Source organism: Gallus gallus, chromosome 2 (assembly GCF_016699485.2).
Source record: "Gallus gallus isolate bGalGal1 chromosome 2, bGalGal1.mat.broiler.GRCg7b, whole genome shotgun sequence".
Taxonomy (NCBI): domain Eukaryota; kingdom Metazoa; phylum Chordata; class Aves; order Galliformes; family Phasianidae; genus Gallus; species Gallus gallus.
In genome coordinates, this window is record NC_052533.1 from 80,760,786 (window position 1) to 80,783,406 (window position 22,621).

Here is a 22,621-nt window from a genome sequence, read left to right on the forward strand (position 1 = left end):
AGTACATAGTTCGCTCTGAAAGTAATGCCTCCTAATTATTTCCATGGAAACTACAGCAGATAGAAAGAGCACAATAACACCGACAGAACAAATTGTCAGGTACAAGACACTGTTTTTCAACACAGTCACCACTCTTAGCTACGCATTTTTGCCAGCAATTAATAAGAGCCTAGATGCCACACTTGTAAAAACCTGCACCAGCTGAGGTGACCTGCTGTTTCACAGCTGCTATGACAGCACAGTTGCTAGGACTGCCCATGCAGTCCATCGTTCATCGGTCCAAACAGATGGAAGTTGGAAGGCGCCAAATCCAGACTAATGTGGGTGTGGCAATATGCTCCATGGTCTCTGAACTCTTCTGAGGCCTGGTGTTATTGTTTTGCATGAGAAAGGTTTGTCTTCTCAGGCCTGACTCTGTAATTTGAAGCCTTCAGCTCAGTCAGCATTGTGATGCAGCAGAGTTGATGGTTTGTTTGTCTGTATATCAGGAAATCTAGAAGGATCACCTCTTTCCTATTCCAAATGACAGTGCACATCACTGTACCCACTGAGGGCTGCATCTTGATCTTTTTCTTTGATGCAGAATTCACATGCCTCCACACCACGGACCGTAATTATGACTCTGGTTTGTAGTGGTAACACCATGTCTTGTCACTGGTAATACTGTGATCCTGGAAGCTGTCACCTTCAGTCTCACACTGCTCCAACAGATTCTGACAAACTTATGCACAGAGGTCTTTCAGTTCCTGTGTGAGCATTCTTGAGACCCATCTGGTGCTAAATTTGTGATATTCCAACATAGCAGCTATTGTTTCCAATGCACTGAAGCCAGTATTCAGCTCTGTACACAGTTTCCTAGTCATAATCTGCTGATTCACGTGCATGAGCTGTTTGAGATGCTCTTCATTTTATGATATGACAGTTTTGCATGGCCATCCGGAACAATGAGGTCTGTCTTTCAAGTCACTGTTGCCACTTCTGAAATGCACTATCCATCGAATTCAGTAGCACACCTTTGCTCATACATACATCCACTTCAGACGACATACGTCAGACTGCCTCTCTGCTGCCATCTGTTGCACAGTAACAAAAGGTAATGGAATACTGGCAGGAAGGTTCAGCTTCTACTGCCATACAACCAACACTTGCCTCTGATGTCATGGGCCAACAGCATAAAATAGGAGCTGTTACTTTCAGAGCAGCCCCTTGTAGACAGAACATCCATTAATATCTACTTATGTCAACACATGGAAGTAGACTCAATCACTCTCTGACCCTATCAAAACACTGACTCATGCAAATTGTGTAAGAAGTCTTTGGCATTGTACAGACACTGTACTACAGTACAACAATTGGGAAAAGAGGATGATTTTTCTTAGCAGTTGTATAGCACCACTATAATCTCAAGAACTCTGTCAAGTAGCATTAGGTTTATTTTTGAAATATAAAAGGTCATTTATACATCCTTGACTACCTGTTTACTACTTAACACACAAAAAAGTGTTTTTTATGTATGCTTACATAACTTGAGCATCTAAACACTGTTTCTGGGAAAAAACATCTTTAAGGAAGATTCAATATCCTTGTCTTCATCACAGAATACTGCTGAGAAATCCCACAAATTGCCTAAGGGTTCTAACATGTCAGCCACCAACATCAGTGACATTTATTATCTAGCGCTCTTGATGTCCTCAGTCAATAAAGACTATGGATCTTTAAAAATAACATGCACCATTCACATGAGGTCTTCTTAATGCACAAAAAGAACACCAAAAGTAGAAGAAATGAGCAAAATAAAAAAGAGGTACAAATCCAGCCATTAAATTTCCTTTAATCAACAATTCAAATAATTAAAGCAAGTGGTCTCCTTCCTCTCTGGAACAAACCTTGCTTTCATATCTGCAGAGAACTTACTGAAAACTGACAAGTGATCTAAAAGATGTAATATTTTGTAGAGCTAAAGAACACATTTTGTAAAACAGATTTTTCCTAGTGCAGAAACTGATTCACTGCATCCTCTCTCAGAATGAGTAAAATTTATCTGTTATTCTCACAGGAGACTTCTGAATGCCCCATAGAAAAAAAGAAAAAAGAAAAAATAACCACATTCACAGAACACTTAAGGGGAAAGGAAATGTGTCATAAGAGAAAGGTTGCAAAGTCCTCGCCCAGAAGACCTCTGAGTCAAAAGAAACCTCCCTTCCTCTCTGAAAGATGATTAAAAAAACCCATACACTCATATCTTGTTGACTTCTAGCGGACATTTTTGGCTTAGGTGTAACCTATGGAAGGGAGATAACTGATCGGAGTCCATCCACCCTCTTGCTGAACTTGCTCATTACCTTTCACTTCATGTAGAAATACAGAAAAAAAGTGTAATTCAAAAGGGACAAAAATACCTACAGTGGAGTGGTATTCTGCTGCAATACAAAAAACAACCCCTTTTCTTCCCTCTGTTACCCCCATGTAGTTATGACTATAATCACTTGTGCAAAAATAGGACCAACCACCTTGGTAAATGTCAACAGATTTGAGTTTCCTCCTCTCAGAACACAGGGCTCTAGTTGGAGAGGAGTTTTCACAGTAACGAATGGGAGCAGATGCACAAACGAATCTGCAGTAGTTGTTCTCATTCAATTTTTGTGAAGTTGAGGGACAGAGTCGCAATTGCAGTGCCTGGTGGTATCATGCCTCTCCCATAAAATGATGCTTCTGATAGTTGAAGGAAATGTGTTAGAAAAAAAGGCACAAACACAGCCTCCTTGCTAAGCACTTAGTTGTTTCTCAGAAGTGAGGCTCACTGCACAAATATTATTGCTAATTTAAATGTCTAACTGATTTGAAGTACACAGGGACAAAGCAGATTAAAGAAACTTTAACTCATGCAGTAGAGAGATGGAGAGCTCTACTGATGGCCTCTTTAATGACACAGCTGTGCATACTGTAAATGTACCTTACTCTGCACTGTCCTACAGTGTCTGTTATCCATAGCCTTAGGGTCTAATTTGGAGCCACATGGAAATATATTGTTTTGAAAACCTGACGTGAAAAGTAGTAACAGTGTGATTTCATACTAATCCAGATTATCCTTGCAGTCAGCAAGCCAAAAATCTGTGCCCTTAGATTATGAAGAAGTGAGGTGGAAGAGTGGTAACCACATCATGAAAATGAGCAAGAAAGATATCTATGCAAAAAAATGAGAGTATGCTGGGGAGGAACATGAGTGGAAGAAGTGTTTGCTTTGCTCAGATGTTTATATTTACAATCTCAATTCAAATAGCTTTTGCAACAGAAGGTGGCATAGTGAAAAATAATATGATATTAAAATCCCAGTGGACAGAAAATGAGTTGCTGAGCAACCAGACGTAACTTCTGACATCTTAGAAGTGGAAAACGTCAAGCTACAAACTCAGCTTCCTAATTATGAACAGCAGAGAACTGTTTGTAAAATCTTGGCCACTGTTCTAAAATGTATTTTACTTCTAAGAAAGATAATGAGTCATCCTTGCAAGCGGCTTCCAAGTTCATGGCTGTAGTATTCACACGTATATGGGAAATCTGACAACTACAAATTCAAGGACTGAGTCTGGAAATCCAGATGAGTTTATGGTTTAATAATTATTTGAACAAATGCTGTATGTTAATTATTATTTCAGTATGATTTCATTCATGGGCATCCTTCAATACCTTTCCTTTACTTTCACTACATAAACATTCAGTGGCTCTCTCTGTCAGAGTAAACCTCAGGTATGTTTTCACTACACACTGTATCCATGTGATTTAAAGTATTTCAGGGTTATCTGCAGATAGACATAAATTCAGTGGCTTTCAACAGGTCATTTCATTAGAGTATCTCATTCTTTTGACACATTCCTAATATCCTCAATAAATCAGAAGGTATGCATCTTTCAGTAACAGAGGTATTCTATTTATACCAGTTTATATTGAAAAGGATGAACAGTACTGTAACACAACTTCTCCTGTGAGAAAGGCATCCCTACCCAAGTCATGAAAATGCTTCTCAAGGCCCAACCTAGGGGCCTGCTAGCTCAGTGGCACTCCTCTTGTTGAGTGCTGCTGGAATCAGAACTATTCCAAGCACAAGATAGGCTGGAACAGGGGAACACATGCTGTGCGAAGCAGACGCCACCTACAGAAGTACTGGAATACTCCAAAAAATAAATAAAAAACAACAACAAAACACCCTTATGAGATGGCCAGTAGAGATTTTTAACAAAGATGGTCAAAATGAACTGGAGGCAGTTTTTACCAATCTTATGCATAGGCAGAGAGAACAAAACCTGCCATCAAATGCCTTGAGAAAGCCTTTTATTCATGTGAGTAAGCCTTTTCAACAAATCAGCTATTTTTATGATAGACACTTGATAAAACACTGGGGGCAAGTGGCCTGCTCTAAAGGTATGACCAAAAATGATGAGTCAACAACTGTCCTCAGCAATCCAAGCTTGAGATTTAAATAAAGAGGAACATAAGAAGCACAGCAGAATCCACAGAAAGTCAAGTTTGTTTGTTTGTAGCAACACCCAGGAAATCATGTAAACATTGAAAAAAACTGAAAATTTCATTTTTAGTGCCTTCTGAAAATGTGAGGCTAATTCTACACCTGCAATAAAAGCTATGACACAATTTTTATTTAAACCAATTGCCTTGTCACATTGAAACTGAAATTAAAAACTACACAACAAATGTTAGAATATTTGTGCCTGTCATACTGTCCCACTCTTCATGCAGTACAGGAATTTGACTGGCTAATAACAAAACTTACATGCCTTATATCTCCATATAATATGAAAGGTTTCTGCTTCTGAAAATCCCAGCAGCTGAAACAGCACACGGCTCCTTTATCACAGTCTACAAATTGTGCTTCTGGGCTTCTGCAAGTTGACATTAAAGCTATTAAAAAGATGGACGCACTGAAGAGTCCTCTTCTAATTCTGAAGTTGTCCCCAAAAAGCCTTATGATTTTGCTCGGAATAAACCACTCCATTTCATAGAAAAGGCTCTTATGGAAAGCCCCTCAGGCCTTATTTATCATCTCCCTTCACTCCAATTTCTTCACTTTTCCATAGACATTAAAAAAGATAATTATTCCCATAAACTTTTTTGCCAGTGTATAATACTCTCCATCTCCAAAAGATTTAAATACTCAGTTGTAAAACTCTTCCATGAAATGACCTGAACTACACTTTTTTCTTTTTTTAAGTGAGGTCACTGAATAAGATGTGCTTAATTCTGTCAGATTTCATGTACAGCTTCTCTCCATGTACTCTATAATGCTCTACTCATACACATTTTCTCTCATATATTTTGTCTAAATCGTGTGTGCTTTTTGTGTTGGTGACTCATTTTATACTCTGCCTACCATAAGGCGACCCCAGGTTTTGCCAGCACATCCTTGGAAAAGCTGTGACAGTGAACAGAGAATGTTTGTAAAGGAGTTTCATCTTCTGTTCACCCCCATACACCATACTACTCTACATATCTGACCAGCGTACGCTCCAAGTTGCAACTTACCAAGGAAACGATCTCCTTGCTCCTACAAGCAAGGCATCTTACTTTTTGGACTTCCTATTGGAAGTGTTACCATACCTTGATCTTTTGAAGAATACTATTTCACGTGGCTTCCCATTATTCTAAATTGCATCACCCTGGAGATGCTTACAAAAAGGGGGTAAAAATAATTTCCAACGAATAAATCTATGTACTCCTTTCTTTGACTCTGCCTTCCCATGCAAAATACTTGGTGCATGCTTAGCACACTCCGAAACATTATTCAATTGTCATCTAAAGAGAAATGAATACTTGCTAGAAGAGATTCAAAACAGTTACAAAGGAAAGACTACCTTACAACAGACACTGAAATAAGAAAACTAAACACGGAATAGCAAAACTAATGACACTACACTATAAGGTAATTAGAGTTACTGACGGGGTCTTACCCAGAAGGAGGTAAATTACCGTAAGCCCCACAGAAACAAAACTTGCATTATAGTATGATTATATGCAGCGACTTACCTACCCAGAAAAACGAGCAGAGAAAATCTAAATTTAAAAGTCTAAACATCTCTGATCCATTCATACACATGAAAATTTCTGGTTCTAATTACTAGGCAGGAAGATGAGATGTATACTCCTAAAGCAACATCTACGCTGTAAAGAAAATGAAATGCCCAAGAGCTTAACAATGGGTTAAAAATAATGTGCTTGTTGGGTTGGGAAGTCAAATTGCGTGTCTCCATAACAGCTACAGTATTTGCTTTTCTACACAGATTTATGGAAGGAGATAGTTTGAAAATAAAAATGCTTCTGAAAGTTCAGAACATCACAGTTTTCATTTTCTATTAATGTGGTAGTCTCACTGGAAATAAACATGTTCCCCCTTTGCAGGATCTTCCTGTTAGTAACAGTTGCACATAAATAAAGTTTTATAAACAAACATCTTATCTTTTTATGGAAGGAAGTCCATTAATAAGGAATTGACGTCCTTCCCTGAAAAAAAAAAAAGATCAGTGCTAATTCTTTCCCATAAACTAAAGAAATAAACTTACACCCTGAGATTTTTTACTCTATTTTCACAGCAAACTGGATAGTCTGCACGTAGGTAAAAAAGAACTGTTTGGGCTTTCATATAAACGATATTTCTGTTGCTACCTTGCCACATAATAGATAATTAAACTCTTCCCTCAGTTTTTGATTGCTTCATGGAACCTGTGCTCCATTTCAACTGTTCTTGTTTGAACTACGCTGAAGCCTGCGAGCCACTTTCAATCTAGGAGCTTCAGAAGCACAAATCCAGTTTAATATTATGACATGGGCAATTGTTTTCATAAAGACATCCTTTACCCCCAAAAATGCAGGCAAAGTAACTCTAGCAACTGTGTTATACTTTTTACCATACTATTCACTGGCGTTGTTGGCTCGACAAGACACTTGTATTGCTCAAAATTCTCAGTGGAATATCTTCTGATGCAAACTTCACCTCTTTTCCTTCAAAATAGCTTTTCCTTTAGACTGTAAGAATTTGAAATTGACACTACTGTACACTATTTTTGTCAAATATTTTTTTTTCCAAATGGCTTCAAAAATCCAGCACTTTTATCTATCTGCAACAATGCTGAAAATACAAATGTTAGTATTAAAAAGAGATCAGCTTCTCACTAGTTTTGTGCAAAAGAATGTCAAACGTCAGTGCCACACTACATGCAAATAAGCCTAAGAGAATGGCAAAATCATGTGGTTACTTTAAAATTTTTAAGTATTTTAAGTGCCATAACATTTTCATACAAAAACACCTATTTATCTTGAACACAGTGAACAATTAAATCCAGGGGACATAAGAAACCTCATCACAGTAACTACAATAGGAATTTCAAGAGGAAAAAGAAGAAAAAAAGAAACTTATAAAAAGAAAGTGCACCCAAAGTTGCAAGATAATAGAATTGTTTCTCTTGAGCCATGACTGCAAAAGGAGTGTTATATCAATGCCATCTATGAATATTTTGAAAGACAAAGCATTTTCATGCTCTAGAAATCATGCTTTTGCCTAACATAAGCACTGGAAAATAAGATCCCATGATTCTTTACCAAGTTAAGTTTGCTTACACAGTGATTCATTAGAGAAGGCACTCAAGGTGTGTCTAACACAACTAAGTAAACGAGTGGCAAGGAGTGAGATAGAGCATTAGACTCCTCCTCATCAACTGCACTGAATTTAAAGATTCCTTCCTGACTCCATTTTAGACCAACAGTTCACTTTCCAAAGATAAAACTACTATAGGTAAAACAAACCTGAAGCAGACAGAGCCAGTCCCATTACATGACCTTCAAGGTATTGGCTCCTAGGACTCCTATTTAGCATCCATATCTACACTTCCATAGTTCACATTTAGAATGCTTTTGTTGATGGTGGATGCAAAAATCTTAATGTGCTTGTGCATTTTCAATAAGTCCTTTCCACTTAACTCCATTCTTTTCAAAGGGTTAGGTCCTCAGAAAGGTATTTCTCCTCTATTTATATTTAATTCAGGCTGACTATGTCATGGAACAGTGATCCTTTTTAAAATGGAGCATTGTTTTAACAGATCACGTGGCACAATTAGGAAAACAGGGTAGATCTTCTGGTACCCAGCATAAGAAACAAGGATGTAGGCAACATCTTGACAAGTATTTGAGGAAAAAGCGTGTTGAGGATTTTCATTAGAACACTCACCTAATTTAACAGACTATCTTGGACAATAATGGTATCTAGCCACTCTATATAATTACCAACTTTTCTATCCTTATTTTTTCTTCTCTCTCCTTCTCTCAGCATAATAATGCCTCAGAAAACTTTTCCCATTTATAAAAATTCTTAACAGGGGAAAGCTTGGGGCACTCTCAAGAAAGCCCAGTAAATATGTACAAAACTCCAATAGTTTCAGTGTGCAGTACTTAGTAGTTAGTCAAAATGTCTGTGAATGACTTTAGCTGTCACGAATGAACTGATGGCAGCCAGCATATTCAGCAAAGAAATCAATTTCTGTGGTGTCACTGTTACCTGTACTGCTGTCTTCTCCTGAGCAGAGCTCATCTCCATATTCTGCAACGGAGGTGTCAAAACTGGTGGAGGAGGTGCTCTGCGCTTTTTCACTTCTGGGTTTGCTGTCATTCCTGAGATATTACCAAGGGACAGCGATGGACCCAAGGTACTGGAACGGGAATTCACCGAAGGGGAGTTTGGTGCTGTGGAAAAACCCTGTAAATGGATTAACATTTTGGATTAACATCACTTTTTGAAAACAATGGGAGAGAAAGAAGACAAACAAGACACATCTGGTTACCGTTTTAACAATGATATGGATAGTCATGTATGTTCATCTGCCAAACTTGCTGAATTGCAAACTGTAACTTTTGGACACTTCTAAAGGTCAACTGGAACAAAGCCTACAAGCAGTAAGAATGTCAGAAGGCACTACAAGCATCTACTGCAATGTAATGTTACAGTTGATAGGAATACTGCTACTGTTTGCTATTTAAAATGCACCATAGAGATGTGGTTATCTGAACACATTTTCAGTTGTATTTGAATTACAAGTAACACACATTTCTGAAAGCAACCTTTACTCTTAATTGAGAACGCTATATTAATTGTATGCTGTCTGTATCCCAGGCTTTTATTATTAGTTCTCTGCAGATTTACATAAGAGAAACTCTGCTACCATAAAACTATTTTCAATTTATATGCATAATCAAGTGTAAACATTCACAATCTACTAACACCAATCAAGGAATATGCTCAAAAGAAGTCCCACTGACAGGCACCATGTTGCATTTAAACAGGCTCAGAAGCAAAGCAGAAACTATTTCAGTAATTCCTTTATGTTAAAAATTACTTCAGTTCTCATTCAAAATTTATTAAAATCAAGGGAATAATTTTCACTGATTTCTGACCAAGACCTTTATACATTTTTATATTAATATTCATTCAGAAATACGTGCAGTCATACAGAAGTCTACTAATAGGAGAAGACTAGGGATTGAGATTGAAAGAAAAAGTTGATTTTTATTTTAGTTTTACACTTTAACCCAACTTTAAAATCATGTTTCTGAACTTGCTAATTAAGATCTTTCAAATGTTTCTCTCAAAACATATTAGTCATTTTTTGCTATATTTATTAGGAGAAGCTTCCATACTAAATAGATTACTTTTCACTTTAGCTATGAGACAGTTACTTCTGAAAAATGGCTTCTGAGAACCATTACTGATATCAACCCACTATGAGCTGGAGTAGGATACCTACTCTGGAAAGGAAGGTTGATGACCATGGTTGACAATGCTGTTCTCATCACCACTACGTAAAGCTTTCAGATGGAATTTTGACCAGGACCACAGAATGCGTACTAGCGTGAAACTACAGCTCACCAGAAATCTCATCATTATCCAAACAAAAGAGGTACCTAAGTTCTAGTCCTGGAAGGGCTGGAAAGCGTTCTGTGTCTACTGTTTTATTACTGTGGTCAATATTTGTGATTTCTGGAAGATTGCAACTGGCAAGAAATTTGTTCACAACACTATCATAATTTCTTTCTACAGGGGTCAACAGTGATCTTACCTAGAAGTTAGAAACATGGGGCAACAAGCTCAAAAAGACAATTCATTTAATTTTAGTACTTTTGAGGAAGCACTTATGAAGCATAAAAAGCTAAAAATATATACATAGCAATGAAAAAATAAACACTAACAACACAGGTTCCTGACTTCCTAGCAAGATTCAGTGTTTTGCAGATTCCTATGAAAGTAACTGAAAGTGGTAATGCAGATAGCAAACTAATTTGCATCCTATCCTGCATTTGCCATGGACGCGACTTAAAGCTAATATCTGGACTTTTCTCTTATCTTTTACTTTGCATGCTGCACAGACTTCACGCCAGAATAGTGTATTAGCACAAACAATGCATGGTACCAGACTGCTCTGATCAACTATAGTTTTATTAAAGAATTAAAGCAGTATTTGCCATGTCTTTTTCATCACTATTCTCTGAACTTCACTATCATCCACTGTTCCTAAACAAAAGAAAACAAAAAAGCTCAAAATGGAAGGTGGGACTTGAAAGACCGGGTCAGATCTCATAAGGAAACACACTCTTTTCTTAGACCCGTATGTCAGGCAGTGGGAAAAATAACAATTTCATCTAAACCTACAAGGTTTTAAGCTCATCTCAGTGCATATTGCACCTGGTTCTATAAAATAAACTTTTACTTTCTCCTGAAGAGATGATTGGGTTCACAGGGTGAAATAAGCAGTGGTCTCCCTTTCCCACATACTTACAAAATCATCTTAAAGTCTACAGGCTATGATTTTGTGATGGTTTTAATTCTTTGGTTCTATTCACTGCATCAGAAAGATAAGAAATTTTGTTCACATATTTACAGATACATAAAAACAACAAACAGCTTCTCTCCCAGCATTAAAAATACAGGTTACTGATAAGAACATAGGATGTATCATAGGTGGAGGGAAAACAAAGCTCATGTATTGCAGCCAATATAGTTGTACGAAGAAGTAAGCCCTTATCATATGTTTCACTTGACAGCAACAGGTTGTGGAAAATGTTCTGCTCAGAATCAAATTCAGTTTCTACAATCTGAGTGTTTTGTAACTACACTGCAGAACAAAAAAAGAAAACAGAAAAAAAAAAAAGGTCACTGGATTATGTAAAGAGTTTTTCAAAATGTCTCAACTTGTAAAACCTAGTAATTACACTAGCATTACAGCTAGCTGTTCCAACGATTAAGTAATCCAAACCAGCAAGAAAAAAAGTTTTCTCTCCTTTTTTTTTTTTCTTCTGAATTAAGCTGAAGAAAACCCATCATAAACACAGTTGCACCAGCACAGGTCCCCAGTAAATCTGGATCCTAACTGAGCAAGTGTCTTGAACAGCTCCTACAGTACAACCACAGACAAAAGCTCATTTCAGTTCCATACAGCAGATGTTAGAAGGAAGCGAGAAACAGTTTGCAGAACCTGCTATAGAGTACCATCAGATTTCATGTATACACTGTTTAGTGTTAGATTTGCCATCTCGTTTCTTTCCTGCTCCTTAAACTCCTGAAATATAAGGGACCTTCTTTTTTCTCAATGTACCTGACTCTTTGGAGATAAACAGTTTATTTTCAAAGTGTTATCTCACTTCTTGAGCTTAGCTTTCAAAGACCTTTTGGATGGCCAGAGGAAGACTGTTTAAAAACACAGGCGCATAAAAGCTCTGAGTAATTTGGTGGTTCAGGCATACCAGTCCCATTTTCAGAAGAAACCAACAAGACTAAGAAATTCCACAGCCCATCGAACTCAACTCAAGCATTATAAAATGCCTTTTCCAAATGATTTCCTTTTAAAGGATGAACTTAAGCTCTGATGTCTTACAGGTATTTAGGAAAATTTTAGCGATCATGTTAATAAAATAATGTGAGATTAATCGATTAAAACCTACTAAAATATAAATTGTGCTGTTGTGAGAACCCCATTTTACAAAAAAAAAAAAAAAAAACTCTCTAAAAATGGAAGTCAGATTCAAAAGGTATCCTTGATACACAGCTCTCTGACCCAAAGCCCTGTTACTAGCATTTCCTTGATTTTCTGATGACACTAAGTGGCATTTAAAGGTCAGCAAGGAAGAGGCTGCAGCTTGCCTGTGAGAGCGATCTGACTTCCCGTTCCCTGTCCACACCGGACAATAAAAATTTTTCAAAATGTCAAGTTCCTTTCTTGTGAGGCCTTTCTTCCACAGCTCTTTGCCAAAACTCACATGTTTGAGCTCTCAGTCCTGTTATGCAACTTCCTTCGGAGGAGTTTTTAAATCAAAGGTAATCAATTGGGTTGTTTTTCTTAGCACTCAACGTACCAGATGCATCAGCAAAAAGTAGTTGTTTGGGTTCTTCTCAGAAAACAAAAGAGACAAAATAAAATATCGCAAAGGAAATAATTTTGCTTGAAAGTGTAATATGGGTAAATGTGAAAAATAAGATCTAGAGCAGGCATGCAAGTCCAGTTACACAGTGACAACAACAGCAGTTATACCTGTTGGAAATTTAAGCTCCACTAATGCAAACTCTTACTGATTTGCTGAGTGACACTGCGACTGGCTACAACTGGCCATTTAAAACATCAGACATGTTAGGTTAGATCTACTGCACACATTAAAAGTCCGAGGCTGCTTGCCGTGAGATGATAGTGAAATTCTTTATGCTAGCATTATATTTGGCAACGCCAGAATTGAATCCAAGCTCCTGCTTCAAAACCAAAGCAAAATACTGTGATCACGAGACTGCCTGGAACCATGTTTTTTGTTGTTGGCTTTTTTTTTTTTTTAAATAAACAGTGACTTCTCAAATCTTCCTTTTTAACTGGCCACACTGAATACAGTTTGTTTTTTGTACTCTGTGATGCACTTGTGACTATCACTATGGTACCTGCATACAGCCTGCAGCCAGCAAGGAAAAAATACATGCTTCCTTGCTCCAACATTTTTTAAAAACGCAATTTTATGCAATTTACTCATGGTGGTTTATTGTTTCCTCCCCTGTTCACATTGGCAGGAAATAATCTGGTCATTCATCACAATACTAAAAGGGAAAGACAGCTATTCCATTTCCATGGCAGTAACTCATATGGGCAGAATCACGTTGATCTTATGTATCTGATGAAGCTTTCAAGGTCTTGTAAAATTTGAGCTATGTTTTGAAATCTGTACACCTCCAACCCCATTTTATCCTCATCTAAGTCTATTTTAGTATCAAGCTAGCAATTCCAGATCCTATGGTCAGGGGTCAAGTGGTGGACATCAGAACTCAAACAGCTTGAATCAGAAATATCTGAGGATGTTGTTTGTCCTGTGCCCTGTCAGTTCTCCCTCACCATGACTGACCACACTCCTGTCATTTTAGTAGCAAGTCTGTTGACCAGAAATCCTAGCGATGCCAGGTGCAAACAAGAGTGCTCCTGTATAAGCTCATCATCTCCCAGCAGCAAAGCAGCATTACCTATCTGCCCCTGCAGAGATTACTAAAATCTTCCTGTGACAGAGGTATACACCATTTGCAACTATTGTTTTACTGCTAAAACTATCCTTATCATAATGTATTTTTTTTTCCTCGTAACTTAATTAAAATTTCCCTTCCTAGAAATTTATTTGATTCTCTCTTGTCCTCACCTTGGTAAGATCACTCAACGTAAAACATCCCTGTGTCTCTAAAAGCGTGTCCTCTATCTATCTAAACATTTCAATCACTGCAGTAACCTCCAAGCATGCACCCTATGGGCCTTGCTGAATCAGAGCTGAGGATGCTGGTAATAGGAAGACAACAAAACATCATCAATTCAAAGCTCTCAGAGTTAGCAAGTCAACTTCAATCCAGTAAAGTGAAAATGAACTTGCTACAGACCTTCCTCATGCTCAATTTATTTAGTTACTGTCACTGTGTGCCCTGTGAAGGATGAAAAATTGTTCTGTTGAAATCTAAAGCTAATTAGCCACAAATGAAAGAAACTTAGGTTGATGAACATTCTTTTCTAAACAAATGTGATTGGTATAGGAAGTAGGTGTATGTTCAAAAAAGCAAGCTTCAGCTCATAACCACACAAGCTGATATATTTTCCACTTAGTATTCCACGTACAAAGTACTTTCTGTCTTCCACCAGTTTCTCAATGTCCAGAAATACAGCTAAAAAATCTGTGAAATATGAAGTTCTTGAAAGATATTTCAACACTAGTATAAATCTAATGACATCCATGAAAGCCATGAGATTCAGCATGCATGTGTTACTTGCATGTCCAATCCCATAAAATGCCACATCAAGATCAGGGTGACATACAGATACAGAGAAATCAGACATGTTAATGCAGAAGCTTCCAGGACACATCAAATTCCATCACACCCTCACTGTGCTATGTACTTGATACAATCAGGATAAACACTTTTTTTTTTCTGGATGATAGATGCATTTTAAGTAGCTCTAAAATGTAAACATCCTTGGCTTTGAGACGTAAATCCCAGTAAGATGACAAAATCCTCACTATACGTAGCACAGAAAACACTACTGCAATGGGTATTTTCTATGGCACGTGGTAGCTTCATACAAACCGTACTGTACATTACCCTGGTGGGAGGTAGGGCTGCAGGCTGCAGACACACTACAAATCAGTAAGTCAAGTTGAACCATGGATGAAGATCTGTGCAGCTGGCAGGTGCTTAGAATAAGGTTTCCTTGCATTTCGTAAATGTGAAATGATTGATTTTGACTTTCAGAAGTGCATAGAAAGCTGTCTCATTTGTTACAACAGTGCCTTTTATTTATTTATTTTGTTAATATTGCTCTGGGAACATATCAGAATCTGTTTATATGTAAAATTTACCCTTTCAGAGCTGACATGTATCTTCCAGGTTAGACCATTAGAAACTTATGTTCCATAAGTCCAACCCCTTAGTCACAGCACGCTGTCAAAATGTGTCAGCCTACAAAAGTAAGATTGTACTTTGAAAATAGGTTTTTCATATCTGTCAAAAATGTGAATATGTAAAGGCAATATAGGGAAAAAGATTAAGTTCTAAATATTCTCACAAGGGAGCATCTAACAGAAGCGTCAGCAAATTTATCTATTCGTGTTATTCATCATATTTTTGGATAGTTACATGTGTATGCACTAAATAATAATATCATGACTTGATAGTGCAATGAGAGATACGTGACAAAAAGAAAAATGTTGTCATGTTCTATGCCAGTCAAAAAAAAACAAAACGAAAACAGAAGACAACAAAGAAAAAGGAAGACTTATCTATTCAAGATGAAATGTATCATCAGATAGAGATTAGAGAGGGGCTTGCAATGAGAAAAGTACAGGGAGTTCAATGAATTATAGTATTACATAGGGAAAAATGTGAAAAACACCACATGTCTCTTCTGAATATCCATACAAGTTGTACAAAAGAAGAAAAGAAAAAAGTACAAAAAATATAAAAAGAAATGATAACAGCAACAAAATGATAGTTCGTTTAACAAAATGAAGTGGATACGTTCACCAGATTTGACCAGGGAGGTAGCCTTTGCAGAAATTCAAAGATGATAATCCAGAAAAAGGCAGAAGCAAAGCAGAAGACTTCAGCAAATGCTACAATAAGCTCAGGCACTTACGCACAACGGAAACCATATTCTGCAAGAAAATGCAATGACTGTTTATATCCATTGGCAAAGTGAATGCTCAGTTGTTGGTGTGAAGATGGAGGGGGAAAAAGGTCACACGAACAGAACTCAAATTGGTAAAGATTCAGTAGTGAGGGGAATGGAGAAGGGGATGAAAATACAGATTCGTGAGCAAGTATTAACTATTTCTGTGGTAAAAAATAGATGCAAACAAGGACACACAGTGAGGCAGAACAGAAGAAAATAATTGAAGAAACATCTTAAAACCAACCAAGAGATGTCTAAAAACCAATGAGAGACCTAAATGAAAAGTGCATTTAACATACAAAGGAAAATTCACATGGATTCTAACATCCAATTAAATCTCAGTATAAGAGACAAAAATATAGCAGAAGCAAAAAAATAATTATAATAATAAAATAAAATAAAAAGAAAGAAAGAAAGAAGGAAAGAATATTTGAAAAGAGTCTGTTTACACTTGGCCATAAAGAAGGCCATTAATAAATCCAGTGAGAACAATCTTGGAAGAATTAAGACAGAAAAAGCCAAATTTTTCTAAGTCTGAAAAGGCCGCTTACTCCTTTTCACTTACACTTCTGCACCAACTAAAAATAGATGAGCTCAACTGAACAGTGTAGCAAAACCAAGCCAAAAACCCAAATCTGTCTTTATTAAGGCTTTGGAAACAGACTTCAGGAAACGGAGTTCAAAATGTCAAAGACCAACAACAATAAAAAAGACATTTTCATAATTTCCACTGGCGTTAAGCATTCATCAATCATAAACAACCACAGAAAGGATCAGAGATGTTGAGCAAAATTAATTCATCATTGCAGTAAGAAGTAATTTTTTCTAGGCTTCATCATTCTTTTAAATCAATCAGCCAATATGCTCAGGCTACAGAAGACGTAAGTTGCTATACTTGTGATATATAGAACTTTATGAAATTCAAAATACTTTAAAAAACTACTGAGAAGAACTTTCACTGCAATAAATTCTTGGAACGTACAGGAACTATCAGGCCACTAGATTTGACCACCTTCAATATATTTTCATTGTAGATATCCCAACATGTACTGAAAAAGATGATGGAAAGTTCACTTGAAACGTGAATTTTTTAAAATGTCTGCTCTAAGGCCTCTATAGCCAATTCTTATGGAGATCAAAAATAAGAATAAATCCTGGCATAAGTTTTTTCTGTACTTATTTGTTTGGTTTTGAAGATTTAACTTCTGGTTTTATTGAAAGTATTTTTATTCAAGGTATATTAAAGCGTTCCCCCTGCCTTTTAGTGGAAGTGGTGTCCTCCAGGAAATTTTCCAGAGACAAAGTACATTAACAATCAATTCTCATCATCGTTCAGTGGCTGCTGAGCTTCTTTTGGCCTGTGAAAATTTCATCTTGGTAAAAACAGTACAGCTGTTGATGAACAGGAAAAAAAAACTACTGATATTCAAAGGCAAATTTTCACTGAGAACTGCAGAACTTTTCTAAAATCAAAAAGGCTGCTCTGATTTACTCAAGCTCAGGGAACTGGCTTCCACTTCCAGTCCCTGTAATCCAATTCCCACACAAATACTTAGTTAATTTAGAATGAAGTTGTGCAACTATTTTTCCCTTTGAAGTCTATGGTAACTGTATGTGTTTAGCTACAGGGAGACAAATAAAATCACCCAAATGTCAAAGCAAATTTTTAAGAAAGAAGCTTTCAGAGTTTTTAATGATAAAACTGCCAAAAAATATTACTGAAAAATGATATAACCTCCAAAGATATTAAAACTGAAATTAGAAGAACAAAACAGCTTCAGAGCTCTGAAATTAGTGCAGACCATAAAACAAATGCTAATTACAGAGTCACAAAGAGGACTCAAGTCAACAGCCAGGAATTATATTATTTCAATTAGCCCTTTCAAATGACTATATGTGCGCCTGTGTGTATATAACCCATGTGTGTATATACACGTAAATATATACATACGTAGGTATGTACACACATTTTATTGCTTGAATAAGCTCTTTCAGATGTCTGTATACATGCTTATGTGTGCATGTACACATACTTGGTCACGAAGAGCACAACATCCTGATTCTTAAACCCTAAGTTTAAACCTAAATTGGTCTTCAAACTGTATCTACAGTTTCCATGCTAAGCATTTCTGGCAATAAATAATGGCACCAAAGCAGACCAGCCCTTTAAGACAAAGACAAACAACAATGCACAAACAACGTGCTCCTAGCTTAATGCTCAGGTACTGATGGCAATGAATCATTTTGATTTATAGCACCTGATTATCATGATCAGTAATGGTGGTCAGTAAACAGTACAAGGGTGAGGAGAAGGTGTAGAGAAAACATTTTCTTGTTGGACAATGGATAAAGCACATCCAGGCACATCTGCCTTTTGTTTCATAATGATAGAGATGAATACCTACAGAAGTTAAGCTTGTTCCATTAGAGGTGAAACATTTCAGTAGAAAATATATATAACATTCAGGATCATAAGAGATTCGGGTGCCAAATTTCCTCTCTCATCAGAAGCATTCTCCAGAGGCTATTCCCTTTGGAGAATAATCAATATGCTAAACAGACTGGCAAAAATCACACAAATTCAGTAATGGGGCAAAGAAGAGCATTTTAAGAACAGCAAAGTAGATTAACCTTTGAATTTTCTGAGAATTCTATTCCAACATGACTTCAAATATCTTTGGCCTTTTTTTTTTTTTCTTTATGTAAGAAGTCACTATTAGAGTTTTAACTCTTGGTCTATGCCAGTCCACTTTCTAAACGAAAGTCAAGCTGGAATACAGGCTATGGCAAAGTGACTGGAAGAACAGCTGTTCCAGAACTTAAGCTACTTCATCCTTTTCCACTTATCCACTTTACGTACATTATTTCATATTTTCATTTTCCTTTGCAATATACTTTGGTCAACTAAGTTTCTCCAAGTCAAAAAATCCATCATGATTTTCCTTAGGACACCACTGTGTGATTTCTGATACCTGTATGAGACCAAATTTCGTACTGCACATAGCTTTGTTTTGCATGTGGATTTTGTGTGAAATTCTACGAGATCAGAACTCAAACAGCTTGAATCAGAAATGCCTGAATGTTCTCTCTCCTATGCTTGGTCAGTTCTCCCTCACCATGGCTGACCACACCCCTGCTTTATACACTCACACTGACAGGAGTATTCCAAACCATCAGTATCAACTCCCCATCGAGGAGCTGTGGCAGAATCTTTCCAAGTTCAGCTCTAAATTCAGGTGAAACTTAGGTTAACATCTGTGAAAACAGGAACAACACATACCTGCGCTTACACTTTCAACACCACAATAACTTCTGAAAAAGGGGAAGCAGTACTGAGAACTGTCCTTACTTTCTGGGTATGCACTTCAGATAGCAAAGAAAAATTTGCTTTTGCAACAAACTATTGCTTGATGAAATCCGCTCCTTACTTTGCCACTGTTTGCAATTCATCTTCTGCAAGACTTAGCATATTTACTTTGGGGTTTTCTCCCTCCCCAGTCTGAAAATGCTCTATAAGCAACTTCGAGGACTTTATCTGGGCCAACTGCCCATCAAAAAGGAACTAAGTTCATATATCGTTAAAGATGACAGTGGAAATGCCAGCAGATCTTTCTTCTTACAAAAGAGAACCTCAAGTAGCACAAGGAGGAAGGATTTTAAAATGGCCTAGCATAGATAATGGCTAACAGCTTTCAAAGGATGCGGTCCAAAGCCAGATGAAACCAGCAAGAATTTTTCCATTGGCTCCAGTGAGTTCTGTATCAAGTCTCCAATGGACACTCTAACGTTATGGTGCCAAAAGACAGCAACAGTGTGCTCTAAACTATGTTGTCACTTCTCCAGGAAATCTTTTTCTTCAGTGTATTTCTGAACTCACTGACAATCATATGCTAGCACAGCTCTTATTTTTTAAATACATATTTTGGCTTCAGATATCAATACTTTAGTCTCTACTGTAAAAGAAATGAAGAAATTAAGGTACCTTCCAAAAATACACACAACAAATATGTGAAAGGTTGTATTGGAAAGGTTATCTAAACACAAGAACAAAAACCACAAGAAAACAGCACACAAACCAATGGACAGCCAAGTTGCGTAACTATTTGGAGAGGATTTAAAAAAACAGAATGAAACCACTCCTAGCCCCCCACCCAGATAACGTTAAACAGTGTATGGAACAAATGACTACAAAGCTAATAGAGCCTACATCACTTTCACCTTGAGCATGATGCTTTCTTTTGATTTCATATTCAGACACAGGAAATTAGAAGTAGAATAATAAATTACGACAGTTCACAATCCAAAGCAAAAGCACTGCAAAGTCTTGAAGTCTTGTCTTTTGCACAAACACAGTAGGAAGTGTTTTTTTTTTTTCCTTAATTCAACAGGTTGCATCGTATATTTTCTCCCAAAATTCTGTTGTTTTTTTTTTTGTTTTGTTTGTTTGTTTTTTTTTGGGGGGTGGGGGCAGTTTTGAAAAGAGTAGTTGATTTTAATTAATTACTAGTTAATGACTCTGACTTCAACAACTGCCAATATTTTTGGTTGATATTGTCTTTCTGACCTATAACCCTTAAACTAGAACAAGGACCTTGTTTAACATTTGTTAAATTTAGATGGCGCCACAAACCAGTATTACCCCCCTCCTGCCCCTGCTGCACTAATCTCCCATGCCAGCTGCTCAAATGTTTACATTTGAAGGGCTTTCTCTGTGCAGAAACGCTCTCTGCACAGTATCTCTCATCTGTACATTTGCCAGAATCGAGGCAAGAAAAGCCTTGCTGCTGGAATTCTTGATTAATAAATAGTCTTAAATGTTTCTTCTGCCCTTCCCTCTTCTGTCAGATTCACTGCCATTAGGTTTTTACAAGGCAAAACTCCACAGTGCACTTTATTGGCCTGACTCTTGTCCTATACAAACAACTGTAAATCAGAACAAACTGAGCCTCTGAAATTACACCATCTCTGTGCTGAAATCGAGACATGTACCTGAACATTTGCTGGGACAGAAAGAAGAAAATGTTATAATCAGAGGAAAAGAAAAAATGTAGGAATAGTCATAAATCTAATGGTAATCTCTCCATCTCTCTGTGCTGGCATGCTTCAGAGTGCCTGCTCAGTTCGTGTCCCAAACATCAGCTCCACCTTGCTCTCATCAGGTCACCAAGGAACTGAAGCAACAAAAACTCCAACAGGTGTACAGTATGACACCGAGAATGTCACTGGGTCCACCTCCTCTGCCTACAGCCCATCATTTAAGAACTCTCCAAGGTTGTTTTTTGCTATCTGCCTTGTCTGCTTCTGTAAATGATAACAACAACAAAAACAAAGAAAAAATAACTACAAGAAAGAATAACTACCTTAAGGTATTACTACTTCGTATTATGTCTTTAGAAAGACTGGCCACTATTTGGCACTTTCCCTTTCCCACTTGCCTCCCAAAATACTGCCAAGAACTGAACTGAAATATTAAACACAGGAAGATAAGAGAAAAAGCAGTGCCTCAAACACTTGGTATCATTTTTGTTAAGCTCACGGGAGAACATCAGCATCAGAGCTGCAAGTAAAAGACCAACAAAACCTAATTTAGCAACTGCTCACTAGAAAAGAAGAATGTGAAACAGCTACATAGACTACGGACATTATGTCTCTCCCAGTAGCTAACACTTCAGTAGCACACACAGTAAAGAGAGCTACACAGTCCTTGCTTCATGTACACAACTCCTTTTCAAGTTTAAGGGTGACCTGTAAGGACCGCTAAAACTTATGTAAATTTGACTTTGCATGACAGAACTAAGCCACAAAGTTCACTTCGGAAAACTCCCCCATCAAAGTGAAATGTTTTGTGTCCTGTCAGCAAATGTTGTTTTGCAAATCCTCCCTCATCCGTCATAAGATGTTATTGAGACGTATGGTTTCACACACTACCAAGCAGCTCAGTTTTGCCAACGAACAATAATGCACAGAACAAATATGTGTGGAAATCATTAGATCATCTAATTAAAAGAAATGTTATTTGCCACTACTTTTAATGAAATTGAGTCTTTGCTGTCCACAGAAGAAGCTTGGAGAAGAACCAAATCCTATTAGCACTCATGCCTCAAAAATTCTTTGCAAGTGAAAAGACATTATATCTTCACCAATATTGAAAATCTCTACTGTATCTAAAATGTGTATATGCTAGTAGGATATTTTAGACTAATATAATGAATCTATGGTTACATGGGATTTAGATTATGCCATTACAAAAACAGGTGTTATTACAAAAAAAAAATTTCCACTGTGTATTAGCATCATGGAGTCCATGACATACAATTAGCCATTTCTGATTTCATCTACTAAAGGGCATTGACATAAATACACCCTAATCCTTTCATTACAGTAGTCACATTTGGAAAGCTTTAGAAGAAATATTTTGGATATTCATCATTAAATCAAACACAAATGTACTTTGTAATGGAATTAATAATGCCGACTCATTCCAAGACCATTCCAAAATTAAACAGAAAAAGCACTTTATGTACACAAAAATACGTGAAATCCCTTTTTAAGTAACTATATCTCTGCTTATCCAATATTCTTTAAAGGTGGTACTTTCAACATCACTGTCTGCTTGCCAGTTACACTAAGAACAATATGCTGAATAAATTATGACCAAATAGGAATTACAAGGCTATTATATGCTATTAAGGGGCTCTGGTAATATTAAATGTCAAGAAAGCAAAGCCTGAGTGGTTGAGATGTCACTAGAAAAATCTCAAATGGAATTAAAGTTCACCTGTTTGGTTTTTTTTTTTTTTTTTTATGTCCTTTTATTAATGCAAATTAAAAGCCATTGGCCTTATTAGCTGCTGCTTTATTTATTTTTTTTTTTTTTCCAGTGAGTTAACTTCAAA

General features: G+C 36.9%; 1 protein-coding gene across 13 annotated transcripts in view; it reads right to left on the minus strand.

Moving 5' to 3' along the window:
• Positions 1 to 22,621, minus strand: part of COBL (cordon-bleu WH2 repeat protein) — a 150,767-nt gene that overhangs the window by 64,030 nt on the left and 64,116 nt on the right. For all 13 annotated transcript variants that reach the window (XM_040695853.2, XM_015282316.4, XM_015282312.4 and 10 more), the window contains one exon: positions 8,558 to 8,755. In XM_040695853.2, coding sequence (XP_040551787.1) covers positions 8,558 to 8,755 — 198 coding nt within the window. The remainder of the gene's footprint in view (positions 1 to 8,557; positions 8,756 to 22,621) is intronic.